The sequence below is a fragment of the Ovis canadensis genome, chromosome 19, assembly GCF_042477335.2.
Source record: "Ovis canadensis isolate MfBH-ARS-UI-01 breed Bighorn chromosome 19, ARS-UI_OviCan_v2, whole genome shotgun sequence".
NCBI lineage: Eukaryota > Metazoa > Chordata > Mammalia > Artiodactyla > Bovidae > Ovis > Ovis canadensis.
Genome location: NC_091263.1, coordinates 59,581,402 through 59,605,713, shown reverse-complemented (window position 1 = coordinate 59,605,713; position 24,312 = coordinate 59,581,402). Strand labels below are relative to the sequence as shown.

At 37.3% G+C, this 24,312-nt stretch overlaps 1 protein-coding gene across 1 annotated transcript in view; it reads right to left on the bottom strand.

Moving 5' to 3' along the window:
• ERC2 (ELKS/RAB6-interacting/CAST family member 2) overlaps nt 1–24,312 on the bottom strand; it is a 1,004,571-nt gene that overhangs the window by 650,201 nt on the left and 330,058 nt on the right. Inside the window, exon 6 of the mRNA XM_069561579.1 lies at nt 8,694–8,861. Coding sequence (XP_069417680.1) covers nt 8,694–8,861 — 168 coding nt within the window. The remainder of the gene's footprint in view (nt 1–8,693; nt 8,862–24,312) is intronic.

The following is a 24,312-nucleotide window of genomic DNA, read 5'->3' as shown; positions in this document are numbered from 1 at the left end:
ACCAAAGCAAATGTTATCCTTTTTCCAGAGGAATGGAGGCAAGTGTTACAAATGTGGGTCCAGTGTCAGGGAGAACTTAATCACAATGTACACTGGTTATTTCCAAATGGTGATCCCAAAAGGAAAAAAAAAAATGGAAGTACTTAATAAATTCTGTTTTCCATAAAATTCATACCAAAAAAAAGAAAGAAAGAAAGTGAGCTTGGAGGTCAGTGAGAGTTTGGTTGGATTTTCCTCCTCCTAAATTCTGTCATCTCCTTTTCTAAAGTGGCAATTTTCAGCTTCCCACAGACATGGCATAAATTTTTTTTTTCCTGCAAACCATTCACCAGTAGATAACACTTACTATGGACATGTACTCTCTCACAGATGATTAACTACTTGCATATTGTCACTTTAAGTTGCAGCTTAATATAGTATAGACATCTTTTGTAAAACAGAAATAAAAAGCACTACTGATCTAGTGATTTTCTTTCAAAGAATATAAGGGGCTCTGGCCCCATACCTCTATACCCCCACCAAAAATGGATACAGATTATGAGGGGATATAATATGGAAATTAAAATGAATCAGTTATCTTAATTACAGAGTTCAAATAAGATCCCAATGAGCTCAGATAGAAGGACCAAATTCCTTTGTTTCACTAGAAAAATACATTGTTCAAAGTAAGCTGACAATGGGCTAAGGATTGGAAAGTTTTTGATTAAAAAGGGATTTTTGTTGGAACATTTATAATGAGATTTGAACTGCAGTAACAATATAAAATTGAAAGCAGAATTACATATAAAATGGTACTGTAAAATATCATTATTTTAGTACAATGGAAAATAAGGTGTTTGTGGTTTTACTCTATAAATTTTGTGTTGTCTGCTCATACGTATTCCTTCCTGGCCATCTTCTAAATAGCCATTCTGATGTCCAAGTTATTCTGCACCAGCATTCATTTGTGGTGGGGGGAACCCACACAATCAACATCTCCTAGGCTCTGCTTTTTTCCTCCATTTTATTGGCTTTTCAAGACTAATTCTTGTCCACGCATCACACTGGTGTTCAGTTACATGGCAGACAATGAATTTTCCTAATCCATTTAGTGTGCTGACAGAGTCATGTTCACAATTTATAGAATTTCCTTTTAGACATCTACCTATTTCACAGTTGATTAAGATTCAAACTGAACACCTGTGTTTATGAAGTCAAAAGCAATTTTATACTAACAAGGTGTTAAACATGGCATTTTCTGAAAGCCTGAACAATGACAACAAAAGCATTGGGCTCTGGACCTATGGAATAAAATAATGTTTGTAGCTACCTGTACCATCCTTTAACAGGACCCCTCAAAAAAAGTCACAGAACTGCAGCCAACAACCAGGACACATTTTAATTCCTCCACCACAAGTCTTTCATATTTCACCTCAAGAAAGCAAGAGTATGAGGCTGACTTGCAAGGTTTACCTGGGTGTCTAAAATCTGCACAACAGCTAAAAATCTCAAGTGAAACCTAGCTCCTTTAAACAATGTCTTCACTAGCTAGATACCAGGACATTTTCAGCATTCTGGGGCCCCTAAAGGCTGACCCTGGCTCATTTTTGTGTGACCCCAGAGTTTTCACATCATTAATAAAGAGAGAATCAAAACAAAGCCCACAGACATTAGGGGAGGGGAATGTGTGTAGTTTGGCACTGGCATCATACATACCCTCAAAATGAAAAGGGGAAAAAAAATAAAATGCACGTAGCAGAGGTGGTGACCCCTATAATGACTGTGGTTCCCAAGATTTTTTTCCTACTGGTAATAAACTATTTTGCAGACCTCCCAATTGTGGCCACCATGATAGTTACAACTTTGCAGGTTTATGCCTCTTTCTTGAAGTTAAGAGTGTTATCAATAAAAATTTCAAATGATGCCTTTCCTGGTCAAATAAAAACATTTTAAAACGTGAAGCCAACGATGGGATTAGAATGAAAAATACAAGTGACACCAGGATTTTGTTTTGTATATTTTTTCACCAACCTCCTTCATTTATCAATTTTTAAGACATTCCTTGCAACTCTTAAAAGTGATACAATGCACCCTGATTTGGCACTGGGGTGTTTTGACAGTCTTAAAAGTTGGTTTCATCATTTGCTACTAACTTTTTGAAAAAAACAATTCACTTTTAAATGCTGTGATTATGAAGGACATTAAACAAAAGTTTCCCTCAAAAAGGACAATTCTAATATTATCCTTTGAAGGCTGGACTAAAGTGATTAAAAAGGACTTTACTGCTTGCCAGTCAACAGGGGCCAGAGGTAAAAAGGAAAACTGCAATTATTTTTTTAAAGTAAAGGAGCACTCCTTGTAAATCCCATCTTACATATTGTGGAAAATACAATTTCCAGTCATTGAAAAAACTCCTTTGGTCACATGTGTGAGTTTAGAAGAAGGAGTAGTTCCTCAAGTATATGAACAGTTTACAAAGCCCTATGTGAATGCATCTTGTCCCACAGCCCCTGGACACCATAAAGCATTCCCAACTCCTTGTCAGGGTGACCTTTATATCCAGGAGTCCTGGCCTCACCTTGAAGTGGGGTGGAGGACCCATTTCAATGAGAAACAAACCCAGAAACAAGGACTCATAAAATGTGTCTTGTCTCCATAAAACAACATTTTCACAGTCAAAGCTTGGTTTTATGATTCATCATGAGAACTGACAGCTCCACGAGGTGTGTTATCACACTGAATCATCCATGACTCAGAGGAACAAAAAATGCTGCCGTGGGCTTAAAAAGCACCTCCTCCTCCACCAGTACCTTGCACAGTCTCCCTGAAGAAATTATCATCACCATTTCTCTTAAGAATGTATTTAATTTTTATACTGCATATGTACAGTAAGTGTATCATAGACCACTTAAAGATCACCTGAGACTCCTACAAAAATAAAAAACAGTAAGATACTGTTGCCTATTCCTTTTTTTTTCCTTGAATGCATGTATGAATATGTATATATATACACAATCCTAAACATTTTTAAAGAAATAAAAATTAAATAATATACAATAAATTCTTAATATACTGGAATTCTAGACTTCATAAAAATAGTATCCTCCCTAAAGTTTGGACAATATCCCACATTAATATGCCCACAGCGCTATTGCTATAGCCACAATATTACTGTAAGAATTTACGATCTCAGAGTTATTCATTCTTATCCCTATTTATAGACAGTACAGGGTTGTATCTAGTGAGCATTCTTGAATCCCTAGTGAACCTCCCTGTTAAATACAGAATTATAAAATCTGGCATAACCTTTGCCATGAATATTAAATGAGATAATATATATCACTTACTTAACACAAAGAAACCCTTGGTCCACTGGGATGCTTGAAAAGTGCTAGATTTCTAGTTAAAGAGTTTTAGAACTTGAGAACCCAAGTCTGTCACTCACTGTTCTGTGACCTTGAGCAAGATACATATTCTCTCTGAACCTCTATTTCCTAGTCTTAAGAAAAGGAGACAACAATACCAAATTCACAAGCTGTAAGTCAAGTTTAAAATAACATATTGCATGGAAAACAGCTACAGTTTTTGAAAGTCAACAGAGCAGTCATGTCTTGTACTTAGTAGACATTCGAGCAATGTAATTAAATTACTAAATCCAAGACCCGTATCCTCTGAGATTATGGATCCCACATTGTCAAGCACCTGTGTGTCATAGATGCTTAATAAAATATTATCAAAGAATATGCTGCTTGTTCCGACAAGTTCAGGGTAGGGTCTGTCTAAAGTATAGCTGACTGAAGCATTTCTAAGTAGATGCAGGAAATCCTGAAATAATCTGTAAGTCTATAAATATAATTCCTTTTCTCAAGGAGAAGCAGAGGATAAGTTTAAATCAAAACATAAAATCTTAACATTAACAGTGTAATCACCTTAGGAATACTGGAGTGGATAGCCATTCCCTTCCCCAGGGGATCATCCTGACCCAGGGATCAAAGTAACGTCTCCTGCATTGGCAAGTGAATTCCTTACCACTGAACCAGGAGGGAACCCTTAGCAATGTTAGCCTTAAATTACAAGAGATATAAATGGCTATTTTCATATAGCTTGCATACTTCAGTTGTCAAAGGAGCTAAACATTTTAATTCTAGCTTCTTTGTTTCCTTTTGTCTGCTTTTAAAGAAGCAAAGAGAGATAAAGCCCAATTAAGATTTTGTGTGGGATTATTACCAACAAGTGATAATAGATTCAGTGAGTATTCAAGGTATTCTGATTAGCTCTCTATCATATATCCATATATATCATCTAACTATAATGTTGACTCAATAAAGGCAGGAGCCAAATGTGGCACATAGTAATCATTCAAAATATATATGTTGAATGAAAAATTCATGAAATCCATAGGGTGGGGATCTTTAATGTGAAACTCTTGGAAATGCTTCAGGGTATATGTAAACTACCTGAAAGTATATACGTTATGGCATGTGAATATAAGCATGGATGTGCTGAGGTTAATTTTCTGAGGAGTGAACCAAAAGACTGCACGACATTTTCTTATATTGATGACATTTAAAAACCAAAATCAAAAATGTTATGGATCATTGCCAAGCAGCTGCCACTAACCTAACCTGCATGTGTTGCCTCTCACCTTCTCAACACTAAACCCATACATTTTTTAATTAACAGGTTGTCAAGTGTTTTCTATTAGACCAGTAGGAGGTTTCCCTAACTACTTGGAACAAATGAGTATAAAAGCAACCATCATATACCACTGTCATATAACGTATCTTCCAGAAAACATACAGAAGAGACATCATGCTTGGCACTTTGGGAATCATGCTGGGCTGGGGCAAAGTGTACTTGCAAGAAAACACACAGACACCTTTTAATTTGAAGCCAGAACAAAATAGATGGCATTTTCATAGTATCTTCATTTCTCTGCAACATTCTAAGACATAAAAAAGTGACTCAACTGAAATATGAAAGTCTGAACTCAGCAAAATTCAAAGGAGACACACAAAGGTAGAACACACAGAATGGATGGTAAGAGAAGTGAGGTGGAGTGTTCCCCAAATATCCTGATGTACAATAGTGATAAAAATCACAGCAATGATGATAGTCAACACAACTGATAGTTAAAACCCTTAAGAAGAATCTAAACATTTCTCATATGGACACATCAAGCTGGCATAACGCTGCCGTTTTACAGTCAAGATGTGGAGGCTCAGAAATTTAAGCCTTGTTTACGTCACAGTGATTAAATAGGGAGATTAAGGCATGTGCACACATCTCCCACTTCTAAATGCTGCTTTTTCATAGCACATTTTACTTCAGATGATAAAATAATAGCTAGGCCTTTCTTCTTTGTAATTTCTGGATACATTGGCAATTATTCATTGAAATTCATAAAAGTCAAGGCACTAAAGTCAATTTATTATTATCTCTATGCACATGAAATTAATGTGTTGGTTGATAAGGGTAAATTAGTACGTGGAAAACATCAAGGGAAGTAGCAAAATGAGATACTTGGCGTTAGGGTTCTTTGAAGCTATTTTAAAAAGTAAAATGCTATGTTAAGAGCTATGTGGTGTCTGTGTGTGTGTGTATGTGTAATTATTATTCCACTGATTTACTGCACACATGTCAAAGAGCATCTGGGCATCTGTACAAGTTAAAACAAATCTATCCAGGAGCCAAGCCACATAGCCACAAACCCAGACAACTTGCCTCCCCCCTTGTCCCACCCTTCAACCTACCACCTCCCAAATGCAAATTGCATGGTGGTAAAAAGCCTTCCTTATGGAGATGAACTGTTGAGTCAGTAACATCTGTCACTTTCACCATATTCTAAAAGAGAAGCCAAAGACAGTTAATGGCAAAGGTTTTCCAGACATGCAGGAAGGCCTCTTCCCATTCTAGAGAAAGTAGTCTTCTATTTTGACAAGAGCATTCCGTAAAGACTTAGGAATCTACCTGGAAGGAGCTATCATTTTATAACCTCTTCCAAGGATGAAACCATGCCTTTCACAGGAATGTAAGCTTGGTTCTTTCGTTGTAGGGCTCAAGGAAACATCTCATGTACTGAATACTCACCCACTAACCCACATTAGGTAGGAAGACTCTTATTTTCCTCTGTTTTTCCAAGAAGCAGGAAAATCACTTTAATGTATTTTACCAGGCTGCCAAAAATCCTTTCCCTACGATCCAACAATTAGAGCTAATTTCAACCTAAATTGCTTCCTCTAAGAGATGGATATCATTAGATAACTCTTTCCATTTCCATTTATGGAGATTTTAAAAGAAAAAATGCAAAAGAAAATTCCTTGTATATTTCCAGCTGATAAAATCATTAATCTCACACTCCCAACTTCAAAGCAGAAAACCAGAAAATCATCTCACTTTCTCTACACATGGAGAGTAATTTTTTCTACTTCAAAGTGCCGTCTCTTTATTGGGTCATTTTAATTATTGAATGTGGGATGAAAGTTATCGATATAATGTCACCACTGTCTTTTTCATGAAATATATATAGGTCTAATTTGAACTGCATTAATTCGAGAGATGCAAAATACAAGGGGACAGGATAAGAAAAGGGAAAGAGGCTGGGGAATAGAGCACTCATCAATACAAGGCAGTGAAAGGAAGATAGTAAGCTTTTCTAAGCTGACTTTTCTCATTCCTTCCTTCTGGAGGGGAACTATCGAGAAGCCTGGGCCATATCTCAATAGACTGCCTTGCATCTTAAGTTTCCTTCTACCCAATACACAACAACACAATTACAGTAACTTCATTAGTAGTGATATTATTATTGCCAATGTAAGACAACTGTGATACAACCTGTTGCTCTGTGAATATCCACTTTAAAGAAAAGCTTGTGCTCATAGAAAGGAGGTTAGCAAATCTGGCCCTGTTCAGAGTAAGATTGTTAGAGAAAAGACAAAGCAGGCATACAAATTCCCAATCAATCCTCTCACCAAGAAATCACATGCCATAAATGGCAAACTTTTTCTGTAAAGGACCAGAGAGTAAATATTTTCAACACAAAAGCAACCAAAGACAGCACATAGATGAAAGAGTATGGTTGTGTTCTAATAAAACTTTACAAAATCAGGCAGAGAGCAGGATTTGTCCCAATAAGCCAACAGACAAGTACTACATGCAAATGTACTATATATAGCTGTGCTATCCCATACACTAGTCTCAAACTACATGTGACTATTAAATACATGAAAAGTGGCTAGTGTGACTGAGAAGCTACAGTCTAAATTTAACTGCACTTTAATTAATCTAGATTTGAATAGACCCATGTGCCTGGTGGCTATAGTATTATAGTATTATAGCATAGTTTTATAGTATTAGATAGCACAGTTCTATAGTATATGTTATACTATATAGTAGTAATATATACTAATATAGTATAGTATTAGCACAGTTCCAGGTTCACTGCTCTTCACTGCTGTTTCCTCAAATATTATACAAGTCAACCTTCAATTAAGGTGTAGTTCATATTTATGCCTTAAAAATTTAAATATCCAAGCTTCTACATTCACAGTGGAACTATACAAAACTAAAAATGATATTTCTTATATGTAAAATATCTACATCATTGAGGCCAAAATGACAGTTTTGGCTTGAAGCTACCAATTAACTGCCTATTGACCAATGAAGTGCATAGACCGATCAGGTCCAGGCCAAGACCTGTCCAACCTGGAGCCTGTTTCCCTTCTCCTCTGTGCATTTTCCTGCACCTTGGCTGAGGGCACAGGTCTACTCTATGGCCCCAGTAACTCCTACAGAAAATCCAAACTTCCCCAAAGACCCCAAACTGTATACATGCAAAGACATGGCTTCAAGAGCATAAGAAACAATATGTAACTCAAGTAGACTGCCTTCTAAAATAATCCATGTAAAACAGTGCCTCAACACAAAAATGAGGGAGATTCACTGTATTCTTTGCTATTGACTCCATGTAATAATTTATATTCTAGTAACTGTCTTATTTATAATAACTAGCTTGTGTTTTGCATTTCTTAATAGACCCAAGATATAATTTAAGGAGAAGAAGCAAGAAAGTAGGATAGTAACAAGTTATTTAGGGTTTTTCTTTCTAAGTATGAATAAGAAATAAAAAATCATATTTCATTTAAGAAACTGTATGAATAAGTTGAAACAATATCAACTTTCTTCAAAGGGTAAAATAATCTTGAAATCTGAGGACACTCTTTAGGAAGTATGAAACATAAGGGTGTCAGGAGTGAAGCCTACACAGACACACAGTAACAGGAAGGTAGATGCCATTCTGATGCTTTTATGATCTTTGATAAAACGAAACCATTTCTGGTACAATCATTATCAGCATTCAAAAAAATGAAAAAAAAAAGAAAAGAAAAGCAAACTCCTTTGGTGGCACAACCTAACACAAATTAATAGGAGGTTTCTCATATATACTTTAATTATACTATTTAAGTGTAAAAAATTTTTTTCTCTGCACAAATATTCATATATTTGTTTATGGGATATTGTTGCAACCCCACTGGGAGTGTTAGACAATCCATGATTCACACAACATATCTTACCTTTCCAAAATCCCCAAGATATCTGATATCCAAGATGTATCTGGCCCCAAGGATTTGGATAAGGGAGTCTTCTAATGAAAGCTGTTTGGGTAGGATATTTGCTGTCAATTCAATGTCTACTGTCCTGAAACAATACCTTACCTCAGTCTGAAGAATGGCAGCTCTCTGTTCTTTGGCAGTAAGTGACTCTTTAAGCACTTCAATGTGTTGTTTGCAATCTGAATTCTGATTGCTAAGAGTTTCAAGCTTTGTTTGTAAGGCAAGAAGTTCTGACTCTTTCTTTGAAAGCTCCTGCTTCAACTGATCAATCTGTAAAACAATGAAATTACAAAAAATTATAAGCTACAGCTCCTACTCTTTACATTTGAGGACTACTGAATTCTCTTAAATTTTCAAGAGCTAGTGATCATTACTACAACATGGCAGACCATGAGCTTAAAAATACAGCCTTGGGAGTCACTTAGTCTTAGGGGTCCAGGGAGGCTCTTCAAGGGCAACTGACAATAGAAAACAGGAAAGGTAAGGTCCACAAGATGCTTTCTATCTTCTACACCACTAAGAACCAAGGTTCACAATGGAATAAAGGCTTCCTGGCCAAACCCACAACTCATCCAAGAAAAAATAAGGTCTATTGACCACAGTGCTCAGAAGGGTCAACAGGGAGCTAACAAAGGTAATTACCCAAGACAGAATCTAGACCTTCTCTGACACTCCACAATGGAAATGATCATTCAAGAACATCATTCGACAGAAGAGAATCCTCACCCCCAAAAAACAAGCACTGAGGGATCTCTTTTCTTATATAACATATTAAAAAGATACAAAAGGACATCAAAAATATAAAAAGATACAAAAGGACATCAAAAATACATAAAATGGAAAAAATAATACAAGAAACATTCATTATTCAATTCACTAAAAGGATCACTAGAATTACCCAATTCCCAACCCGTTTCTATTTCCTTTCCCTCTCTGGAAACAATCAGCACCCTAAATTTTGTGTTCATCCTTTTCTTATTTGTCTTTCAAGCTTACCTTTTTTTCTGCACCTGTAAATTCTATACTATTTAATTTTGCATAGCTTTTAACTTTATTTGCACTGTTTTCTTTTTTAGCTTTTTGCTTTTTTCTATTCAATCTAATATCTTCAAGATTAAATCCAGTTCCTATTTGTGCAATGTGTTCATTTTCATTAAGGTACAAGCTTGCTCCTTGGAAGAAAATCTATGACCAACATAGATAGCATACTAAAAAGCAGAGACATTACTTTACCAACATAGGTCCATCTAGTCAAAGCTATGGTTTTTCCAGTAGTCATGTATGGATGTGACAGTTGGACTACAAAGAAAGCTGAGCGCAGAAGAATTGATGCCTCTGAACTGCAGTGTTGGAGAAGACGCTTGAGAGTCCCTTGGACTGCAAGGAGATCCAACCAGTCCATCCTAAAGGAAATCAGTCCTGAATATTCATTGGAAGGACTGATGCTGAAGCTGAAACTCCAATACTTTGGCCACGTGATACAAAGAACTGACTCATCTGAAAAGACCCTGATGCTGGGAAAGATTGAAGGTGGGAAGAGAAGGGGATGAGAGAGGATGAGATGGTTGGAGGGCACACTGATGTGATGGACATGAGTTTGAGTAGGCTCCAGGAGTTAGTGATGGACAGGAAAGACTGGCGTGCTGCAGTCCATGGGGTCACAAAGACTCAGACACAACTGAGCGACTGAACTGAACAGTATTCCATTGTAAGACTTCATAAGAAGTATTTGTCTACTGTGCTGTTAACAGACATTCGGGCTTATTTCCAGGTTTTCTTTTTTTGTTTTTTGCTATTATGAAAAATGCTATTCTGAACATTTTTTTTTTTACTTTATTTTACTTTACAATACTGTATTAATTTTGCCACACATCAACATGAATCCACCATGGGTGTACATGAGTTCCAAATCCTGAACCCCCCTCCCACTTCCCTCCCCATACCATCTCTCTGGGTCATCCCAGTGCACCAGCCCCTAGCATCCTGCATCGAACCTAGACTGGCGATTCATTTCTTATATGATAGTATACATGTTTCAATGTCATTCTCCCAAATCATCCCACCCTCTCCCTCGCCCACAGAGTCCAAAAGTCTGTTCTTTACGTCTGTGTCTCTTCTGCTGTCTCGCATACAGGGTTATCGTTACCATCTTTCTAAATTCCATATATATGTGTTAGTATACTGTATTGCTGTTTTTCTTTCTGGCTTACTTCACTCTGTATAATCGGCTCCAGTTTCATCCACCTCATTAGGACTGATTCAAATGTATTCTTTTTAATGGCTGAGTGATACTCCATTGTGTATATGTACCACAGCTTTCTTATCTATTCATCTACTTATGGACATCTAGGTTGCTTCCATGTCCTGACTATTATAAACAGTGCTGCAATGAACATTGGGGTACATGTGTCTCTTTCAATTCTGGTTTCCTCGGGGTGTATGCCTAGCAGTGGGATTGCTGGGTCATAAGGCAGTTCTATTTGTAGTTTTTTAAGGAATCTCCACGCTGTTCTCCATAGTGGCTGTACTAGTTTGCATTTCCACCAACAGTGTAAGAGGGTTCCCTTTTCTCCACACCCTCTCCAGCATTTATTGCTTCTAGACTTTTGGATCGCAGCCATTCTGAGTGGTGTGAAATGGTACCTCATTGTGGTCTTGATTTGCATTTCTCTGATAATGAGCGATGTTGAGCATCTTTTCATGTGTTTGTTTGCCATCTGCATGTCTTCTTTGGAGAAATGTCTATTTAGTTCTTTGGCCCATTTTTTGATTGGGTCGTTTATTTTTATAGAATTGAGCTGCATAAGTTGCTTGTATATTTTTGAGATTAGTTGTTTGTCAGTTGCTTCATTTGCTATTATTTTCTCTGATTCCAAAGGCTGTCTTTTTACCTTACTTATAGTTTCCTTTGTTGTGCAGAAGACACTAATAAATGGAGAAATATACCATGTTCATGGATCGGAAGAATTAATATAGTGAAAATGAGTATACTACCCAAAGCAATCTACAGATTCAATGCAATCCCTATCAAGCTACCAGCGGTATTTTTCACAGAGCTAGAACAAATAATTTCACAATGTGTATGGAAATACCAAAAACCTTGAATAGCCAAAGCAATCTTGAGAAAGAAGAATGGAACTGGAGGAATCAACCTGCCTGACTTCAGACTCTACTATAAAGCCACAGTCATCAAGACAGTATGATACTGGCACAAAGACAGAAATATAGATCAATGGAACAAAATAGAAAGGCCAGAGATCTTCTGAACATTCTTATACATACTACCTGGTACACACTGTAAAAAATAATCTAGGAGTTAAATAGCTGGAACACAGTGTATGCACATCTTCATATTCACTAGATAACATTAAAGTGTTTTCTAAAGGACTTATATTAATTTCTATGGTCACAAGCAATGTGTAAATGTGCCAATTACTACATGTCTTTGCCAATATCATATGTCATTGGAGTTTTACATTTTGGCCAGTCTGGTAGGAGTTATAGTAGAAGACCTCTAAAAATGACTGCCACCAATTTCTTCCTACTTATACACATATGCCATTCCTCACAACTAAAGGAGAAGTCTATTTACCCTCCTCTTGAGCATGGACTGGACTGTGATTTGCTTCAGCTAGCAAAATGCAGAACAAGTGTCAGTATGCCTGTTCTAGCCTCTAGGAGAACTAGCGGCTTTAGCTTCCTCTCACTGGAAGCTAACCACAAAGACAGAAGTCCAGCCACCCTGTGACCACTTGGCTGTGAATAAGTCTATGCCAGCCACACTATCAAGCCACGCAGAAAGATGGAGAGGAACTTTTCTGATATTCCTGGTGGAATTTGTGGCTTCTGTCTTGTTCCTGGTCTTAAAGGGAAGAATTTCAGTGTTTCGTCATTAAGCTTGATGTTTGCTTTAGCTTTTTATAAGCACTCAAGTTTTAGAAAGTTCCCTTTTATTACAACTCTGCCAAGAGTTGTTTTTTTCATCATTAAGGAATGCTTAATATTATCAAGCATTTTTCTGCACCTCGTGATTTATCACATTTTCACCTTTAATACAATAAATTATATTAATGGATTTCTAAAATATTACTCTCTCCATGCATTACTGTGAAAAATTTCACTTCATCATGATGCATTATTATTTTTATATATTACTGGATTCATCTTGCTAATATTTTGTCAGCATTTCTACACTTATGGGCAAGACTGATTTATAATTTTCCTATCTTGTGCTATCTTTATCAAGTTTTAGCATTAATTTCCAAATAAAGTAAGGAGTGTTCATTCTTTTAGTGTGTTCTGAAATGATATGTATAAAACTGCAAATTTTTTTTTTTTTACTGAAGTTCATTAAAAATCATCCAGAGCTGGTATTTTCTTTTTCCAAAGACCATTCCTTACTTCATCCATCTTTAATGATTATAGGAATATCCATGTTTCTAATTATGTGAATCAATTTTGCTAAGTTGTTTTCATTAAAAGACTTTCATTTCATCTAAATTTTCAGCCTATTGGCATGAAGTTTTCAGAAAACTCGTTTATATTTGATATAATGGTATGTATGACTATCATTTTTCATTCCTAATATTTTTATTTTTAATTATTTTCCTGATGAATCTCAGCAGAAGCATGTCCCACTAAATAACCTCTTCAAAGAGCCAATTTTGGTTCTGTTGACATCCAACATTTTTATTTTCTATTTCATTAGTTTTGGCTCTAATTTTTAAATTATTTTCTTCTTCATACTTTCCTTGGGTTTATTCTATTTTCTTTTCCTAAGCTTAAGTTGGAATATTATCTCACTAATTTTCATACTTTTTTCTTTCCATGTATGAGCCTTAAGAGGATATATTTTCCTGTCAGTATCATTTTAGCTCACTCTCTCTAGTTTGATATACCTTGACATTATTGTAGAGCCTTAAATATTTTCCAATCTCTATTATTATTCCTTGAACCATGAATAACTTAAAAGTATGTTTCTTAATCTCCAAATACATAAGTGTTTCCTAGTTATCTCTTTTTTTTAATGTCTTACTTGCTTTGTGAGTAGAGAACATGGTTTGTTCTACAGTATTCATTTGAAATTTGGTGTATCTTGCTTTATGCACAGTATGTAGTCAGTAATCATAAATGCATCCTGTATGAAAGTGAAAAGTGAAGTCGCTTAGTTGTGTCTGACTCTTTGCGACCCCATGGACTGTAGCCTAACAGGCTCCTCCATTCATGGAATTTTCCAGGCAAGAGTACTGGAGTGGCTTCCATTTCCTTCTCCAGAGGATCTTCCCAACCCAGGGATTGAACCCAGGTCTCTGCATTGCAGGCAGATGCTTTACTGTCTGAGCCACCATGGAAGCATTCTGTATACTATATGCTTAAAAAGATTATGGATCCAACAATTGTTGGGCGCAATATTCCATATATGTGCATGACATTTGATTACACTTTTATTTTTAGAATATTTCCATCATCTTAATATGAAACTCTATAAGTAGAAAAGTCACTCTTCATTCCTCATCCTCTACACCTAGCCCTAGGCAACCAATAATCTACATTATGGATTGGACTTTTCTGGGAATCTCATATAAATGCACTCTTCAATATTCGTACTTCGTCACTGGCTTCTGTAACATAGCACAACATTTCAAGTTTCATCCATGTTGTAGCATGTAATAAGTACTTCATTGCTCTTTATAGCTGAGTAATACTTCACTGTAGGAATATACATGATTGTTTCTATCTATTCACCAGTTGATGGACACCTAAGTTGTTTCCACATTTTGACTATTAATAATGCTGCTAAGACCATTCATGTACAAGTGTGTGGAGACATATGTTTTCATTTATCTTGGATATAAACACAGGTGTGAAACTGCTAGGTCACATGGTAACTATGTTTAGCTTTCTGAAGAATTTCTACCTGTTTTCCAAACCGACTATTCCATTTTATTGGAGAAGGACATGGCAACCCACTCCAGTGTTTTTGCCTGGAGAAGCCCAGGAACAGGGGAGCCTGGTGGGCTGCCGTCTATGGGGTTGCACAGAGTTGGACACGACTGAAGCGACTTAGCAGCAGCAGCAGCATACCATTTTATATTCCCACTAGAAACATATGAGGGTTCTAATTTCTTTAAAACCTCACCAGCACTTGTTATCATCTGTCTTTTCATTCATCATCATTCCAGTAAGTATAAAGTGGTTATCTCCTTACGGTTTTGCTTTCTCTAATGACTAAGATGCTATCAAACATCTTTTTCCGTACTTGTTTGACATTCATATATCTCCTTTGGACAAATGTTCTGTTAAGACTTTTTCTTTGCCTCTAAGATTTTATGTCTTTATTTTGATGCAAATAGAGAGATTTCATTTTATTTCTCTTATTTTGGGTATTTTAAGACTTTTGAATTTGTAGACTGATACTTGTGAAAATTCTCAGCTTTTATCTCTTCAAAGATGCCTTCTGAATAATAACTGTCCCTATTTCATCTCTCTTTCCTCAAGAATTTGGGTTAGATTTGTGCTAGATCTTCTCATTCTATCTTCTATGCATCTTTAATGTTTTCTATCTTATCTTTCATTTAATTTCTTCTGCCCTATTTTCTAGTCTATTAAGTTTCTCTTCTGCTATGACCACTCTGCGATTAAATATATTTCTCAAACTTTAAAATTTCCATTTTTATATTTTTCCATTTCTAGGTCATTTTATTTGCTTCTTTTTAAATTTCCTTGGTATTTTTATAGCCTCTTGCCCTTTAGCCATATTTTCAACTCCTTTTATTTAACATACTGCTGCTGCTAAGTCGCTTCAGTCGTGTCCGACTCTGTGCGACCCCATAGACGGCAGCCCACCAGGCTCCCCCGTTCCTGGGATTCTCCAGATAAGAACACTGGAGTGGGTTGCCATTTCTTTCTCCAATGCATGAAAGTGAAAAGTGAAAGGGAAGTCGCTCAGTCGTGTCTGACTCTTCGCGACCCCATGCACTGCAGCCCACCATGCTTCTCCATCCATGGGATTTTCCAGGCAAGAATACTGGAGTGGGGTGCCATTGCCTTCTCCAATTTAACATACTATATTTCATAGTGTTTGTCTTAAAATTTCAATTTCTGAAGTCTTTCCCTTCTAGTTCTGCTATTCATTCTTTCTGCTGGCTTTTGCTTACAGTGACTTGCTTTCTTGAAGATTTTGTAAATTTTTTAAATTTTTACTCATATTTTGGAACTTTCTCTGGAGAAAAGTACTGAGAGGTCTTAGTTGAACATGTGGTCCTTCAGAACATTTATCTCAGCCAATGCCTGGGCACTACCAACCACGGGCTCCTTTAAACTACATTCTATACTGAAAGTTCTTGGATCACCTCACACTGCACATCTGCACAAGAGCCAGCTGTGGTTACAGATTCTCAATGCTAGTTTTTTTCACCTTTATCTTGGCTCAAAGATTTAAAATAGGTAAATAAATTATTTTCCCTGGAGCCCCTTAGCCTAGGTGGGAGGAGGATAGAGTGGGCAGTTTATTTTTACTTTACTCCTGCATTAAGAGTCTAGCTGTCTGGGATCCCAGCTTTATGTGGTAGTGGGATTCCTACTTGGCTCCTCATTTTGAGCAGGCTCAAGCTTCTGTCACTTTCCTTCAGTGTCACTGTGACTGTGAAAACTAAAGCTCAAGTTCATCTGTCTAGCAAAGCCAACAAGAAGACAAAACCAGGAATTTCCCTGGTGGTCCAGTGGTTAAGACTGCACGCTCTCAATGCAGAGGGCCTGGGTTCGATCTCTAGCTAGTGAACTAGATCCTGGATGCCACAATTAAAGATCCAGCATGTCACAATAAAGATCCCATACGCTGCTACTAAGACCTGGAGTGGACAAAACAGTTAAAAAAGAAGAAGAAGATAGAAGATAGTGCTGTAGTTTTCACTCTAGTCCCCTGCTTTGGCTTAATCTTGGCCCTTCAGATTCTTTCTAACTTGAAAGTTCATAAGCACATTTTAAATTGTATGTTTTTAAACTATATTTGATCCATCATTTTTGTCCCAGTAATTGAAACTAGCTAAATAAGAACCAAGCTACTGATAATAACTACTGAGCATAAACAGAATGAGATGCTTAAAGAGAAGTGAGACCTCCATCTTCAGAAATTTTAAGGGTTCAGCAATTAAATATAAAAGTTGATATAGAATCCCACTTGCAGGGTGAACCCAGACTAGATAGGGGGACATAGAGGTTTCATCATACTTGCCACATTTACAGGTTTGATAATGGCTGCCCGGAAGGCAGTCTTGAGAAGAAGTCTGAATATGCTGAAAAGTTCACTAAAAAGAACTGTGGGAGATTATCAATGCTTTAAGTATGTGTGTCCGGGTGGCAGCACTACTCAGGTCTGTGCAATCCATGAAGTACATTATTTCTTCGTAATTTAACAAATCACGAGTCTACGATTTTTAGTTAGAACAAAGTAACTTATCTCCCTATACCCCTCTCTTTTTCTCACACACAAAAACAGAATATAAGTAAAATGAGGGAAAAGAGAAAATTATAAAATGAATTAAATCTTTTGTGATCAGCAACTATTCAAGGAATAGTTGACATTACAGTATATAGTTGATTCAACATATGAAACTGATTCATCTGAAAATAAAACTCAGAAAACTTTCAACTCTACATGCCGAAACAATGATATTTATAGTAAAGAAAAAAAGCTGATTAGTGCTAACGTCTACAAATATTGGAGTAGAAATCTCATATGGGAGTGGGGTATTGAGAGAGGAATGTGAAAGAAATTAACATCAATGGAATGGTATTTAATAGGAAGGAAGACATGGCAGGTTCTACAGATAGCTACTTCATTCAATAAAAATAGATTGATAATGATAAAACTATCTCAGTCTATAAATATTAATAGGCAGTTGCTTTAAATAACTTGCAGACTATCACTGCTGTGAGGTAAATTTTAAATATTTTATGCAGATAATAACAGGAAAAAACGTTTTGCTAAGGGGAATATAGTTGTGGGGTAAAAAAATCATATCCTTCCATAAAAATATGCCTTGGATTCTTTTATAGCCATAAACTCAATAAAAACGGAAAGTGATGCAATCGAACATACATGAGAACTGAGGCTGGGGAAGGTCTGTCTCCATGATGGGAAGAAAAAAAACCAATCGGAATTACATCACATGCTTTATATGAAGTCCATGTGGACATCAGGCACACTTCATCTCGTCTGAAAGTTCTTCCACAACTTACATCTGTGACACAACTAACACCAATAAAACCTCCTCTGCCAAGGAAAACAGCTTCTTTTTCACTGCAGATATGGCCCTCACGTCTAGAAAGTGATGTGCTTATTATCATGCAGTTTGGGTTATGAGGTTTGTAATTCGTCAGAGGTTAATATGAAAATGTGTTACAAATTGAGAATAAAGGGGGAGATCTAAGACAGCAGAATGGCATCTTTGGCAAACTCTGCAGAGGGAGTGGCTAACAGAGAAGTACTGGGGTCAGTAGATGAAAAATGTGTGAGACTAGGAACAAAGCCTTATATACAGCAGGGGATGCCACTATTCTTTCCCTAGTAAGAAAACAATTATTTATATGGTACATTCCATTCTTAAAGCCTTAACAGTGCTGCTGAAGGTAACTCATGCTTTTCATAGCCTCTTACATTCTGCCCTCACAGTTTGATTCCTCTAAACCTTGTGAGTATGGGTAGAAATTGGACTTTCCAACAGGGGAGAGTTGTACAGCTTGGGAGGTCTCCCAGAGTCTCAGTTCTCAGGGACAACATGCATGCACCAGAGGGCTTGAAAGATGCATGTCTTTTCATCCTGACTGATTATGTCTGATATCCCAGGCTTTGCACATGTTGCGATTCTAAACTCTGCCTTTCCATTTTTGAAATTCACCTTCTACTATTTCAAAAATGTTCAGTTCAGTTCAGTTACTCAGTCGTGTCCGACTCTTTACGACCCCATGAATTGCAGCACGCCAGGCCTCCCTGTCCATCACCAACTCCCGGAGTTCACTCAGACTCACGTCCATCAAGTCAGTGATGCCATCCAGCCACCTCATCCTCTGTCGTCCCCTTCTCCTCCTGCCCCCAATCCCTCCCAGCATCAGAGGCTTTTCCAATGAGTCAACTCTTCGCCTGAGGTGGACAAAGTACTGGAGTTTCAGCTTTAGCATCATTCCTTCCAAAGAAATCCCAGGGCTGATCTCCTTCAGAATGGACTGGTTGGATCTCCTTGCAGCCCAGGGGACTCTCAAGAGTCTTTTCCAACACAATTCAAAAGCATCAATTCTTCGGTGCTCAGCATCCTTCACAGTCCAACTCTCACATCCATACATGACCACTGGAAAAACCATAGCCTTGACTAGACAGACCTTAGTCGGCAAAGTAATGTCTCTGCTTTTGAATATGCTATCTAGGTTGGTCATAACTTTTCTTCCAAGGAGTAAGCGTCTTTTAATTTCATGGCTGCACCATGGCTATTTATGATATCATATTTATAAAAGCAATTTAGGTCTTTGCTGCTACTTCATAATCACAAAGCTTGCAAGAGGCCCTACCAGTCATAGTCATCTGCTCAGCAACAAAATGGAAGCACATGCTATTTCATAGGACTACTTAAAATACTTCCTTTCCCTCCAACCTCCTGTCTTTACTCATTTTAATAATTAATCCAAGAAGCACTCACTTTGCATATCACAACATTGTTTCTATATCAAATTCTCAGCTAATGTGGAAGCTCCAATACTTTGGCCACCTGAAGCAAAGCGCTGACACATTGGGAAAAAAAACCCTGATGCTGGGAAAGATTGAAGGTAAAAGGAGAAGGGGATGGCGGAGGATGAGATGGTTAGATAGCATCACCGATTCAATGGACATGAATTTGAGCAGACTCCAGGAGATACTGAAGGACAGGGGAGCCTGGTGTGATGTAGTCCATGAGGTCTGAAAGAGTCAGACACAACTTAGTGACTGAACAACAACAATGTCAATGTTTCACTGAAACATTTAAAATTATTTCAATACGCTTCTATCTCTGAAAATGAGTCTGTATATATCACTATTAGCTGCCTTTATTATATATTTCTGGGGAAGGAAATGCCAACCCACTTGAGTGGGTTGAGAATCCCATGGACAGAGGAGCCTGGCAGACCATAGTCCACAGGGTTGCAAGAGTCGGACATGACTTAGCGACTAAATGATGATAGCGATTATGTATTTGGAGCAAACAGTTACACACAGAAATTGAGATTGATTGAGATTAAGCCCTGCTAATGACAAGGAACCAAATGCTGAGTTAATTGTATCACCAATGGGTCATGAAAATACTTTTCAGCTAAAATTTCAAAAATATAAGCAAATGAGAACATAGATATTCTAGGAGCTATTTTTTAATGATTAGGTTGACTTTAAAACTTTTAAAATCTTTTTCTAATTAAAAAAAAAGTAAGCTTCCAAGTAATTAAGACAGAACACATTTAGACCTCTATTAAAGTAATAGATCAGTGGGCATTGCCAAGCCCGGCACCTTCGTAAACCCTGAAGATGCCTCTCCAGAAGACCTGGTAAAAGAAAGGGCATTCTTAAAAGCTTTTTATATATTGATTACAAGCCACAGGCAGAAGTAACAATATACAGCTGCAATTTTCAGATTTAGTTTCAAAGAGTTCTAGTCCCCTCCTTGTGCAGCATTTCATAAGAATTTCTGAAATGTTCCTCTACCATGACTCTGAGTCTTTGTGAACTATTAAAACAACAGTTTCTGAAGTCAACTGTCCCTGCATTAAACTTACCATTTTTTGCTAGATGGGATCCAAAATCACCTTATGATTTCCATTTCTACCACTGCTTCAGTAAACCAAATGAGTTTAACAATTACATTTCCATTTCCCAAATACATTTCAGAATCTCTACATTTTTGCAATTTAAATATAATATTTATTTTTTGAAAAAGTCTGTAATTTCATATAGACTTGAGTCCTTCCTACTTCCTTAACTGTATAGAATTGGGGATAGAATGGTATTTTCACATATCCTTCTAGGTATGCTCAGACATAATTTGAGTTGGCAATCTTCCCCAGACCTATCACTGTAGATTTACCAATCTGATTATTTTGACCAAAACAAAAAACAAAACACTAACTTTAACCTTGCACAACTTGCATTATTCCAGCCAGAAATGAACTCTCCTCCCATCAAGTCTTCAGGGTGGTGTTTTGAGTACATTTCTTACTTTCCCAACTAAGTGGTAAGTATTGGGAAATGGGAAATATTTTGAACATGCACAACTTTTAGTGCCCCTTTGGGGACCACATAACTCAAAATCCACCACTGAAAGCTTTATCCATATAATCCTGCATATAAACAAAAGAATTCAAGAAACTCCAGTGGTGACACTAAACAGTCTCCTTGTCAATGTGTGTCAACAACTATTGCACAAATTAACTCCTCAGATATCTGTGATGTTCACAAGCAACACATTCATACAAACTTTGTAGAAAAGTTATCCAAATAGGCTACAATGGACCATAAAGTACACTAGCAATTCAATTTTCAGTTCAGTTCAGTCACTCAATCGAGTCCTAACTATTTGTGACCCCATGGACAGCAGCACGCCAGGTTTCCCTGTCCATCACAAACTCCCGGAGCTTGCTCAAACACACGTCCATCGAGTTGGTATTGCCATCCAACCATCTCATCCTCTATCGTCCCCTTCTCCTCCTGCCTTTGATCTTTCCCAGAATCAGGTCTTTTCCAATCAGTCAGTTCTTTGCATCAGGTAGCCAAAGTATTGGAGCTTCAGCATCAGTCCTTCTGATGAGTATTTGGGGTTGATTTCCTTTAGGAAAGTGAAAGTCACTCAGTCGTGTCTGACTCTTTGTGACTCCATGGACTATACTGTCCATGGAATCCTCCAGGCCAGAATACTGGAGTGGGTGTCTGTTCTCTTCTCCAGAGGATCTTCCCAACCCAGGGGCTGAACCCAGGTCTCCCAGGTCTCCTGCATTCCAGGCAGATTTTTTTTACCAGCTGAGCCACCAGGGAAGCCCAATCCTTTAGGATTGACTGGTTTGATCTCCTTGCTGTCCAAGCGACTATCAACAGTCTTCTTCAGCAACACAGTTTGAAAGCATCAATTCTTCAGTGCTCAGCCTTCTTTATGGTCCAACTCTCACATCTGTACATGACTACTGGAAAGACCATAGCTTTGACTACAAGGACTTTTGTCAGCAAGGTGATGTTTCTGCTTTTTAATACGCTGTCTAGGTTTGTCATAGCATTCCTATCAAGCAGCAAGCATCTTTTAATTTCACCAGCTGCAGTGACTTTGGAGTCTGAGAAGAAAAAAATCTGTCACTGCTTTCACTGTTTCCTATTTGCCATGAAGTGATGGGACCAGATGCCATAATCTTAGTTTTATGAATGTTAAGCTTTAAGCCAGCTTTTTCACTCTCCTCCTTCATCCTCATCAAGAGGCTCCTTAGTTCCTCTTTGCACTTACTAAAATTATTAATATATTTGATTATATTTCTTCAGTAATAATGGATACAGTCATCGCCTACGTTTTTGACTCAGGTGTTTTAACTACAGAGTTTCGTTTAACATTTTGAGTCACTTTCTAAGTTTTGCAGTGCTGCCCCCACTTCATAGATGAGGAAAGTGTGGCTGACTGACTTAAGTCACTCCCGAAGGTCATACAGCTATCAAAGGCAGGTTAGAAATCTGCCAGAGTCTCCTTCAGTCTTCAGCCTGCACTCTTTTCACCCAACTCCTTTTCTTTCCTTGAACATCCTTCCGACTTGACCACTCTGGGAACCCTTGAAAGTAACTAACCATTAAAAGTTAAAACTAGCTCAAGGACTGATGGTGCCTCAGAAGACTGTGGGCTAATAAAGGCCATCACTTGCTTCCTGAAGACCATGTACATGTTTTATTCACTGGGACACAATCTATATTGAGGGACAGAGTTTACAAATTTCAAGGCATTTTCAGTTGTACAAGTGGCTTGAACTATCTTCCACTGATATATGACAGGATAGGGTGGGGAGGAAAAGTTTGAGCCAAAACAATCATTTCCCCCAATCTTCATGGATTCACTCAGATCTGTACATCTGGTCTTCGTTCCTGGAGTGATCTGGCCATTGTCTGCAGGCCACCCTACACTGTGCTTGTGGCATGTCAGCTCAACTCTCTAAGAGGAAAGGACTGCAAAAAGAAACCAGAAGGGAGGTCTTAGCAAGGAAACCGGCTCTGCATTCTGTGGCCATCATTAAAAGCAAGGAGTTACATTCAAATATACTGGACATTCTCCTTCTCATATCTCTACCCCTTGATGAAAATTTTTAGTCAAAATCTCAACATTAACTTACAGATGGAAGTTGACAGAAGCACAGCATGGTTTTTGTTTTTCCTAGAGAAACACACGTGCACACACATACAGAGTAAAGTAAACACTACATATTATTTCTCTCCTGTAATTTTGCAAATTCTCTGCAAAGACTATCCATGTATTTCACAACTGATAAAAATCATAACCATTATTTAAGCAGTTATCCTCTCAACTTCCCATTGCCTTCTCACAGAAGTGTGCATCACTCAACTCTGCTGCATTTTATAAGGCAACAAACAGCAAAATCTAGAATAAGAACAGGGGTACTTAAGAGGAAGTGGTAGAAAAAAAATAATTTTAATTGGTGTGGTTATTGTTTTCAAAAATAAAATGGCTTAAATAGAGGAAAAAATAAAAGTATTTCAAAGTCTCTAAAGGCCAATTGGGCTGCTCAGAAATTAAATAATTCTGCATATATAAAAAGAATAGATTTTCAGGTGATTTGTCCATTTGCAACTCAAAGTTTCATTTTGAAAAATACAAGCCAAATTCTTTAAAACTAGCAATACTGATAAAAAGTAATGGAAATGATTACTATAATAATATTCCATAAATATCCCATAGCAATAGGTAACAATAATAACACTCAACAACAATGACTCACATGACTGAATGCTTTCTAGAGATCAGTCAAGGAAATAAGTATTTTAAATGCATAATCTCCTGGAATTGTCAAAGCAACCCAATGATACAGGTATTTTTCTTTTTCTTATCAGTATTTCACGGATGAAGAAACTGAGGCTCACAGAGATTGAATATTTTCAGCAAATGATAGCATTGGGACTCAAAATCAGTTCTGTCAAATACTATATTAAAACCAAAATATCTTCATACCACTGAAATCAGTTAAATTGGCTTCCAAGATTAACACCTTTTAAGACCATCACCTTCCAGGGATGGCCAGAAATTTGGCAAAGATAGAAACTTTTAAAAATAGCAAACTTATGAAATCTCAGGAAATTTGGAGAGTGAAGACTATAATGGAGTATTACTCAGCCGTTAAAAAGAATTCATTTGAATCAGTTCTGATGAGATGGATGAAACTGGAGCCGATTATACAGAGTGAAGTAAGCCAGAAAGAAAAACACCAATACAGTATACTAACACATATATATGGAATTTAGAAAGATGGCAATGATGACCCTGTATGCAGGACAGCAAAGGAGACACAGATGTGTATAACAGACTTTTGGACTCAGAGGGAGAGGGAGAGGGTGGGATGATTTGGGAGAATGGCATTCTAACATGTATACGATCATGTAAGAATTGAATCGCCAGTCTATGTCTGACGCAGGATACAGCATGCTTGGGGCTGGTGCATGGGGATG